Here is an 11028-nt window from a genome sequence, read left to right on the forward strand (position 1 = left end):
TAAAAGAAAGAAATGAGTGTACTGCATTGTATCTCAACACTATATGAACAAAAGGAATGAATATGCCATGAAAACACACAGCTAAAAATCTGAATGTCTTGTTTTATAAGAGCTAGATAAGAACTCACAGCATCAGATAATAAAACCCAAGCAGCAAGATAACGAGCGTTTGAGTAATCATCAATGGCGTCATCATCACTCCATAGTTGTTCTCAGCAGCGCGTGAGCATTGACAAGGTCCAAGTGATGGATTAGGAGGAGGTTGTGGAAAGTCAAATTCATTAGGAGGAGGAGGTTGTGGAAGGTCAACATCACCAGGAGGAGGAGGAGGATGTGGAGGACGATGACGTGGAGGGGGAGGAGGAGATATTGGACGCGGTGGACTAGGGCTCCTTCCGCCGCGCCTGCGCTCCGGATCATCGTCGTCGTTATTATTGTTACTATCATCATCATCGGTGTTGTTATTGGACTGGGCCAGAATTTGGACTTCGAGTTTTAGGCCCAATTGACAGTGGCCCAATCGTCCACATACAAAGTAACGGGTACCCGGTTCGTTTAGACTGATCACGGTTTCTCCGGTTTCATACGTGGCAATGGCGTTAGCAATTGTACACGTGTCATATCCTTCTTGGTTCACTTCTATCACATCGTAAACCGGTGTGTAGATGAACACTGCCAACACACGGGATTCAATTAATAACTAACTAAAACTTCTAGAACAAGAAAACGGTTACGAAGAAACTCATTTGCGAGAAAACTATATACAAGGAGAAAGAAAAATCAGCAGAAAGCCATTATTGCATGGATTCTGATTATTTCAACAAGGAACCGATTATTTTCAGTTTTCTACTAATTGTTTTCAGTTTTCAGAAATTAAAATATTATAATCATGCGAAAAATAACTTTCTTGCAATGGAAGAATAAAGAATTGGTATATTTAGATAAAGAGAGAGGAAGAGTATAGTTATGAATACCGAGATCATCACCGACGTGGAAGGTGGCGGTGGAAGACCAGAGCTGAATATTAGAAGTGAGATCCCAACCGGAAACTCCTCCGACGGAGATGTTAGCACCGCAGACGCAACGGAAGAGAGTCGAAGTGAATAGGATCGCTATAATTGTTTTGACAGTCCACGCTAGCTTCAGTTCTTCCATTTTCCTTCAAAGAAGATAGTGAATCAATCGCATGAATATCATATGAAAAATGTAACATGCTGTGGTAGATTTTGATTATCTTAAATTCTATAAAAAATGAAAGGTGAATTGTGAGGTACCTGTGGTAACGGAGAGAAGAAGAAGAAGCAGTGAAGTAGAGAATGTGGGAGAGTGGTGTGAAGAGTGTGATGCAGTATAGAGTTTTTCATCGTTTTCCCGCCTTCTATAACTATATATATAGAAAGAGAAAATGAGTAATAGAGAGGGAGGATTCACAGATTTCTGTTACGGTTGGGTAGTGTAACTACAATGCGGCCTCCCTTACAATAAGGATCGCATGGGCACGCTCATCTTAACAAGTTCTTATTTACATATTCATTTTTCTCCCACAAAATTTTGGCCATATCAAATTCGTCCAATGAAAAATTATAAATGTACATGAAAATAATGGTAAGTAAGAACAAAAGTTTAAGATTATTTTCAACTCATTTGGTTTTTTGGTTTATGAATTATGTTTATAAAGTTAAATATTAAATAAGTTTCAAACAAATGTAAGTTGGATTTAGAAATCATATGTTAGCTTAACCTCATTAATTTCTCTGGAAATTATTTTCAAATTGAAAAGTTGAACTTTGTCATTCCATGACTGCAAAGAGGTACGCTGATAGTAGTATGGTTGAAAGAAAAAAACACAATGCTGATGAAAGATAAGTAAAGTGAACATCCTGCTCCTATAAGAACAAGTTCATGAATGAGTGAGGCACATTTATAATATTATTTAAAGTAAATTACACTTACAACCCCTAAATTTTAGTGAAATTATATAAATTATCCCTTACTTTTTTACACTTACACAAATCTCCCCTAATTTTTATACTTTCATTACACTGACCTGCCTAAGAAATAAGTGTAATATTTTAAACAAAAAATGTAATAAATGTAATTAAGTTAAACAAAACATGATATATTGTGGAACAAATCCAAACAATATATGAGTGAATATTTTATTATTATTTTTGGTTCATTACACTAGAGCGATTTAAACGATATTTATTTAGAATTGTTGACGCATTTTGTAACCAAAAAATAATAAAGATACATTGATTTGTATATTATTTAGACTTATCTACACAATATATCATTTTTTGTTTAACTTAATTGCATTTATCACATTTTTTGTTTAAAAGATTCCACTTATTTCTTATGAAGGGGTGGTTAGTGTAATGAAAGTATAAAAATTATGGGAGGTTTGTGTAGGTCTAGAAAAGTAAGGGTTGGTTTGTGTGATTTCACTAAAACTCAGGGGTATCAGTATAATTTACTCTATTATTTATTGAAAGGTAATTGTGTTTGTTTGCTTCAAAAGATAAATACACTTAGGTATACCATATCTGTTATTTCTATGTGAATTATCAATCTTGAAACAAGAGTTAATCTCCCAGAGAATTGGAATAACTGCAAAGTGAATGGAAGGGGAAAAGCTTTGAAGTACATAACAGCTTTTGAATAGCTGGATGTGATCAGCACACAAATGATGCACAACCAACCTCTATTGAATAAGGTTTTCATTGAAGAAGCTCAAGAAAACTAAAAAATGTCATGCAGTATTTTCATCGAAGAAGCTCAAGAAAACTAAAAAATTTCATGCAGTGTTTAGGATAAACCGACAGAAAAACAGGCTCGTCAAACTTCGTATTGTAATAAATAAGATAGATTATCCTATCATATTTTTACTATCCTATCCAAGGTCAAATAAGAATTCATCTCAAACACATAGTGCTAACATCAAACACATTTTGTGTAACTTCAAAATTAAAACATATATTGAATTTTGCTTGCCTATGTTCCTTTACTAATGATAATAATAACTACTAAATAATGAAACCAACTCCATTCTTTGTTTCTCACAATTCAATAACATAAATGGACCAAAGGTAAAAAGTAATGTTGAATTTTGCTACGTTCATGTTCAATCTTTTAACTTAAATAACTCACCTAGTGAGAATCTAATGTATATGTAAGCAGTAGATGACAATGTAATTATGGTGACAAAATTGACAATGATATGTAAAAGACACTGATGCACACTCTTTATTATAGATAAATTACAGGACAGCACTCAACAAATTTTTAACAATGTATGCCGAAGGGTCTTGTTCCATCTTCTAATGTCAAAACAGTTGAATCCCATGGCTGAATCTGAACCAAAAATTTCACATGAAATCAAAATCATCCAGAGCATCATATCGATCCGCAGGAACAAAATCCTCATCAGGTTTGTCAACGGTAAGCTGCTTTTTCTTACCACCTGCAGACAACAAAAACACATAAAACAGAAGAAAAAATTAAAACTAAAGAAAAGGAGAGAAGATAAAGACAGATATAAAAGCAACATAGGTTTCTAATCTATGATGAACCTAACCTGTCTTCTTTTTACCAGCATTGGCTTCTTTCTCAGCTTTTATCTTTTCATTAGCAATGGCAGTTACCGAAGATGCAATATCTTTTGCATCTGCTCCTTTCAGAGAAGTCATTGATAGTCTCATTACTGCCTTTAGTAAACCCATATAATGATAACTTTTCTGCATTCATCATAAAAGAAAATTAGGATTGCCATTCAACATATAATTATGGAGACGAGCACAAGTATCTAACTAACCTCAAAAGGCCGAAGCTTATTTGAGATGAGCTCTGCATACTCCAAGAAATCACTCTCAGATTTCGGTATAAAGATATCAATATTCTTTTCATCACTTCCTCCACCAAACAATTCCTTCGTGGACTTATAGTCAGCTTCTTCAACCAATCTGTGATTGAGAGTAAACTAATATGAAGCAAAACTACGCTGCCAAAGCCTGCTTTTTCTAAATAATCAATCTGCTTCATTTAAATGCAGTAGTCATTAAGAGCTACGACAATCATAATTTTAGTACTTTGGGAATTCATTACCTTCCCTCCTTTGCAACCCTTCTTTTCTTTGTCAGGTAATATTTATTTGAGAATAAAGTATCCCTCATCCCAGGAGATAAGTTATATCCTTCAGCCACTAAAATTATGACATGACATGTGTACTATTTAATCCTTTTCTACAAAATTATTTTTAAAAACTAAAAAAAATAGTACACATGTCATAATTTTAGTGGCCGGAGGAGATAATTTATCTCCTGGTACGAGGAGATACTTTATTCTCTAATTATTTTACACCACCACCCCTCCCCAAAGTAGAAAGCAGCTCCTACTTCTATTTTACGTACATATACTCGATAGTTAAAGAAAATATTAAAAATCATTGTACTACATGTTTGTGAAGTTAAATAGGATCAAGTGCTTACATGAAAGAAGAAAGTATTGACAGACCACTATGTCATGTAACCAAAACCACAAGTTGGCAAAACAAAGTACATGAAAGCAACTTAACAACAACGGAGAAGATTCAGTGCAGTGGAATTGTTATAATCTGCTTTTGCTATCATGGGAAGCATACACATTGTTATTTTTACTGTGTATCTAACTATCTATGATATCTATACCTCAACAAGATTAAAAAAGAAACAAGATATTAAACAAATTTGATGGAAAACAATATACCTTTGTTGGCGAAGTTTTTCAGCCACAGGATCCAATGGTTCCTCCTTTACTGGTTCTACTTGCTTTACCTTCTTTTCAGAAGATTTTTTAGGAGCCTTTTCAGCAGCTTTTACTGCAGGTACTGCAGGTGCCTGAAAAACAAGTAGAAATTAATAAGGGAAAACTAAAACCATAATTATATGAAAGGCAGCAGCACTTACTTAAAACAACCATGACAATGAAATTTAATTGTACCAATAGCTGATTATAGTGTACAACTTAAACAACTTGCATCATTTACATACAAAATATAGCAATTTCAACCTTCATAGTTGTATAAAAAATACAGAACACTAAAATCAACAGTGTTTGTTGCCAATTGACACTGGGTGTGTACAATGAGCATTCTAATCAGTGAATCAAGCAATAGGCTCTCTCTGAATGAGCTACACCCATCTTTCTTTAAAAAAATACAGCCAAACTATACTGATGTGTAAGTGAGCAATGCCCCAGATGCACATCATTGATAATTGTTCTTACTGGAGCAGGCTCGTATTCGTCCTCCCATGACTCCTTTATATCATTTTCATCCACATCTTCATCATCCCAATTGCTTTTGGTTTTAACTTTCAATGCAAGATCAATAGGTGCAATGTGCTCTTCCTCTGAATCAAATACACCACAATTTGTCAAATTAACAGCAACACAATACAATAGAAGAAATGTAGTATACTTGGATATAATTATTAGTTTATTATATTAGATTTATAGCTTTTACATACATACTTCGATCAAATCTTTTGTTTTTAAAGTTACAAAATCGGAAATTTTATGTTAAAATCCTATGGTTTTACTTGTGCACATTTATAAGTTTACTCAAATATAGTTTGATTTGAGCGGACATGATTTAAGTTTAGTGTCCATATTGGAGATGATAATCTTGTCCTTATTACTTGAGCTTGAGCCGTTGTATTCTAAAAGCAATAAAGTAAAATTATTAAATTAGTGAACTCAATTCATCTTGAGTGTGCTCCAAACATGAAGACTGATTTTCAAAATAATATTTTTATAACTAGTTCCAAATATTCAAATTGACTACTAAACCGAATCAATTACATTTTTCAACAATTCTAATAATCCAAAGACACGCTCATAAGTCATAAGATGAATTAACATGAAAGTCCGTTTAAGATAAAAGGAAGCAACTGAAAAACTCTAAATTTTCTGAGCAATTGGTGAGGCTTTCAATTATTCCAACTTCACAAATATTAGAAGCAACTATTATACTTTTTGTAACACATCAAATCTAGAAGCATCAAGAATGAGTAATAACCAAGTCTTAATCTCACAAGGTGTGAGGTTGGGGAACAACAAGAGGATACAACAGAGGAATTTGTATAAACAAAAACATGAAGCAGAATCATTACCCCACTCATCCATTTTGCTGTGTAACTGCGTCAAAGAAACTGAATAACAGAATATATGCTAGACAACTGCAACAATACAGATGAAGAATAAACACTTGTCATATATGTCAACACTGAAGCAATGAAAATAAAGTGTGTTCAAACATCATCAATTCCACAATCACTTCAAAGAACCAGACATGATAAATCAAAAGAGACACCATTCTTATTTTCGTTCTGTCATAGCCATGTACCACTGCCAATAATATCAAACTTTCCAGAGTAAATACCTCACCAATACAATACCAGTGATGAGAATCATGAGTACAACAAAAATTAGTTCTATCCGTGAAAGCCATAAAGTTTTGGAGGATTACAAAATCAAATTTTGAGACTTCAAAAATAGATGATAAAAAATAAATCAATTACTGTCGTCAAAATTAATAGATTTTATACAATCTAATAATCAAAGGCGTAAAATTGCGTGGTAATCCTATATAATCTTGTAACTTAGCACCCTTTAACGATTTAAAGCTTACACAATTACAAGGAATAATGCAAAATATCGAAATAATAAAAATAAGGTCAATGAAACAAGTTACAGAATGACCTAATCAGTGAAATTGGAGTGTTGAAGTCAAATCAATATAAATAACTACAATTCAAGGAGGGGAAACATGAAGAACTACTACTAGTTCAAGAGAGTTCCCTAATTTGGGACGAAAATGTAAATTCCGATCGATATATGAAGGAATCCGAATAGTAAATGTAGATTCTTCTTATACATAAATAAATCTGGGTGGAATCGATTGAAGAGGAAAAGGAAGGGGGTGGTACCTGGTTTATGGCGGCGGCGGCTACCAGAGCGAGTGTTGATCGGAGAAGCGTAAGGGGTTAAGGGTTGAGGGATTTAGGGCACAACTCATAAACTGCGGTCAAATAAAAGTGAGCATGAGGGACCAAAATAAAAAGTGGATTTACCCTAAAAAAACAATTGGATTTGGTTACCGTTGCAATAAACTATTGGATTCTTTTTTTTTTGCTCTGGATATTAAATTAATTTTGTTTGGTTTTTTTGTACATATCACCAACTTATATCTAAGAAATTAGTCTCAAAACTTTTGAGATATATGGTTCGGTCTCTACAAGCGTCGTTCATCTCTATTCTAATAAGACCTTATTTCTATGTCCTACCCAATGAAATAACATCAAATGATATAAAAATATCACTTTACATTTTTATAATTTTCTTTTTCAAAAAATAATACATTTTGATTGGTCCGAGACATCATTAGAAATACAAATAAGGATAAGAGATCTTAATTCTTACATCACTATATCAACATTTTGCTAATAACTTTGGTTGGTTTATAAATGAGAAAAAATAGTTTTTACATGCTTACATAATTGACATTTTGATCAAAATAATACAAATTATGAATGGAATTGATATTTTTCTTTCTTTCTCACATATATCATTGCATTATAGATAATCATGTTCGAGTTATGAACATTCACAAGTATGTGAGACTAACTCTCCTACGAATATTTTTTTATCCACAATATTCAAACCCAAAACTTTGCTTAAGAAGAATCAAACATGTATCACTTGAACTAACATGTGTGTATTGATATTTTGATTCATAGAAATTGAAACTTATTGGAATAGACATTCAGAGATATTATTACAATAGAAATTAATCCCTATATGATTGGGCAACATGTTCTTTCAGAAAAATATAAAATGGAATAATTTTCATAATTTATTTAGTGATTGAATCACATTCATCATCATATGTTCGCCTCGTTATGATGAAATCACGTGTACAACAAAAATTTATTCTTGGAATTTTAGAAAATCAATTTATATAATGAATTCATTATATAATTCAATTGGTAAAACTCTATAAATAATTATGTGATACACGAATTTTCTTCTTATTATTCTTAAAATGATATGCACAACTAAATATCTTCATATACACAATTTGTTGTTATCGTAGTTTGCAACAATTATAAATGACACAAAATAATACTTACTGGCTAAATCACGATCAAGTCCCTCTCATTTTCATAAGTTTCTCTCACATTCTTACTAAAATAAACTAAAAAAAGCTTACAAGATCATAAGCTATTTTTACCAGACATTTACACAATTGTTATCAAAAGTTATCCTCATAAACTTAATTAAGGTATCTCTAAGACCTTTCAAACGCCCACTATGATTCATATAAGCTAAAGTTTTAGCTTATTCCATAAGCCTCTCAGATAAACTTATTGAGATAATCTTAAAAAAAACTTATAGTAAATAATAAGCTATTTACATTAACTCTTCTAAACACTTGCTTCAGTGTGATAAAATAATCCCAAATAACCTTTCTATAATTTCTTCCAAACACCCCCCTAATACAATTTAATCGCGAGCTATAGTATGTGGAACGTGTGTTATACAAAAATTAACATAGTAATAGTTTTAGCTTTTAGCAGATAAAAATAGCAATAGCTTGAAATATTTCTATCCATACAAACCAGTGTTAGAAATTATAAATTTCTAATTAAGGTCATATATTTGATACAATGATATTAGCTATTTATTTTTGGGTTATATTATAAGTGATCTAATTACTGACACCCCTTAGATTTCTAAAAGGTTATAACGGATATGGGCTTAATGGGTGGATACCCATCAGGTTAACCCATAGGGTATAATGTGAACTAAGGGTGGAAACAGGTCAGGCCGCCTACCAGGGGCCTATTACCTGGCCTATAACAGGCCAGACCAGGCTTTCTTCGTAAACAGGCCAGACACAGGCTTTTTGAAAAGCCTATTTAGTTAAATAGGCCAGGCTGTAGGCCATCCAAAAGGCTTATTAAGCCTAACAGGCCGGCCTATTTAATTATATTATGTAATATGTTCATATTATACAATTTTAATATAAGTAATATTATTATACATATGTAATATTAATATAAAAAATATAATTTAATTGTTAGGGTTAGAATAGTCTAATTAAAAGTAAAAATATTAACCTATCTAAATGTAGATATGATGACCTATTTCAAGATGATATAGTAAAATAGGCTTTTAAACAGGCTAACAGGCCAGGCCAGACTTTTAAACAGGTCAGGCCTAGGCTTTGAATTTTTTTTTAAACAGGCTAACAGGCCAGGCCCAGACTCCTACATACTATATAGGTTGGGCCTGTTTAAGGCAAAGCCTGACCTGGCCTGTTTCCACCCTTAATGGGAACCCTATAAGTTAACACATAAGGAATGTTATGTTCCTCAATACACCAAATCAAAATTCAGTTTTCTCCTCTCCCCATCAGAGTGAAAACGCAAGTCTCAAGAGGAATCAGAGATTTGGTTGAGGAAGGTCATCATACAACAAAACCTCTTTTAGAAACGTAGATCTAAGGAGCACATCTAGGAACATCGATTCAGGTATGACACTGCACCCTTTGATTCATATATGTGCGTGAGAATCATGAAATTCAAGATCATAAGATTGGTATTTCACCAATCATAAGGAATTTCCAACAATTGGTATCAGAGCGTAGGTTCTGAATTTTATGATTCTCCAGTGTTTTCCCAAATCTTGTATGAACCCTAATTTTAATTTAGGGATTATTGAATTATGTTTCTGCTGTTATGTTATAAAGATTGAGAATTTAGGTTTTAATTTGGGAATTTAGGTTTTAATTTGGGAATTTAGGTTTTAATTTGGGAATTTATGGAATATCATTGCTGCATAACTCGTGATTTATATATATGAATTTGATCGTTTTTAATATTGTTGTTGTCTTTTGTATATATATATATATATATATTGCAATATAGACAGGTTGCGTTTCAGTTTTCACGTTTTAACATGATTGTAAACTTACAATGTACATATATAGCATAATTTATTTATGGATTCAGGAGTGATGTTGTTGCCACCATTATTATTATACTGACATTATTGATTGGGTTTACTACGTGTTTGTATTGGTTGGAGGTGCTATCTCTTGGAAGTCTGCGAAACAGACGCTTATAGCTCCTTCAACCATGGCTGCGGAGTTCATGGCTTGTTTTGAAACATCAGATCATGGCATATGGTTGTGGAATTTTGTCACTGGATTACGTGTGGTCGATGGTATTGAAAAACCATTGAGGATTTATTGTGACAACAAGTTCGCGGTTCTTTACTCCAACAACAATAGGAGTTCTACAAAGTCAAAATTCATTGACATAAAGTTTCTTGTTGTTAAAGAAAATGTTCAAAATGGACAAGTTTCCATAGAACATATAGGGACAAATTTTATGCTAGCTGATCCAGTGACTAAGGGTTTGATACCTAAAGTATTTCATGAACATGTTGCTCATATGGGTGTTGTTCCTTAGGGTACCTTAGTTCTGTGGGAGTCTATATGTTTTATGTTTTGCTTTGAATATTATATACAAGTTTTGGAATGTATTCCCATCCAAAAAATCACAGGTGATTATTCATTAACAAATACATAAAAATGTGTGTGATCTCCACGTGCCTTATTTTTTTCATATTTACTTGTTTGATCGCGGTTTTGAAGATTTAAGTTTCTTTTATACCCGAACTGTGTTCATTTCCTTAAATATGAGTGGAGGTGCATGAAGTTCACTTTAATATATTGGTCAGAAAAGAGCTGTTGGCTGCAGGTGTCCGATTAAGATTATATATGTATTGTTATGTTAATGTGTGAATGTATATATATATATATATAAATGTTACATATATGTTTTAAGATATGCAAGATCATATTATTTGGAATTTCGATAATGATTTGTATTTTTTTATGCTTTTCAATCAGATCTATTTTACATTTGATTAAGATTACATCCACTTTTATGGGTTGATATATATGTAACATATCTTTTTGAT

At 32.5% G+C, this 11028-nt stretch overlaps 2 protein-coding genes across 3 annotated transcripts; both read right to left on the reverse strand.

Moving 5' to 3' along the window:
- On the reverse strand, positions 1-1173 carry LOC109358101 (uclacyanin-3-like). The gene is made up of 2 exons (XM_019602176.1): positions 975-1173; positions 1-672 (listed from the first exon to the last, which is right to left on the reverse strand). The coding sequence occupies exons 1-2, from the start codon at positions 1153-1155 to the stop codon at positions 125-127; spliced, it is 729 nt and encodes a 242-aa protein (XP_019457721.1). The 5' UTR covers positions 1156-1173; the 3' UTR covers positions 1-124.
- Positions 3028-7097, reverse strand: LOC109357612 (eukaryotic translation initiation factor 3 subunit J-A-like). 2 transcript variants are annotated; one of them, XM_019601582.1, is made up of 7 exons: positions 6966-7097; positions 6150-6215; positions 5263-5387; positions 4744-4874; positions 3815-3962; positions 3578-3737; positions 3028-3463 (listed from the first exon to the last, which is right to left on the reverse strand). In XM_019601582.1, exons 2-7 carry the CDS (start codon positions 6160-6162, stop codon positions 3369-3371), a joined length of 672 nt encoding a protein of 223 aa, XP_019457127.1. In that variant the 5' UTR covers positions 6163-6215; positions 6966-7097; the 3' UTR covers positions 3028-3368. The 2 variants fall into 2 exon arrangements, with proteins under 2 accessions (XP_019457127.1, XP_019457128.1); XM_019601583.1 differs by having other exon boundaries at positions 3028-3455; positions 3573-3737.

Source organism: Lupinus angustifolius, chromosome LG10, assembly GCF_001865875.1.
Source record: "Lupinus angustifolius cultivar Tanjil chromosome LG10, LupAngTanjil_v1.0, whole genome shotgun sequence".
NCBI classification, from domain to species: Eukaryota; Viridiplantae; Streptophyta; class Magnoliopsida; order Fabales; family Fabaceae; genus Lupinus; species Lupinus angustifolius.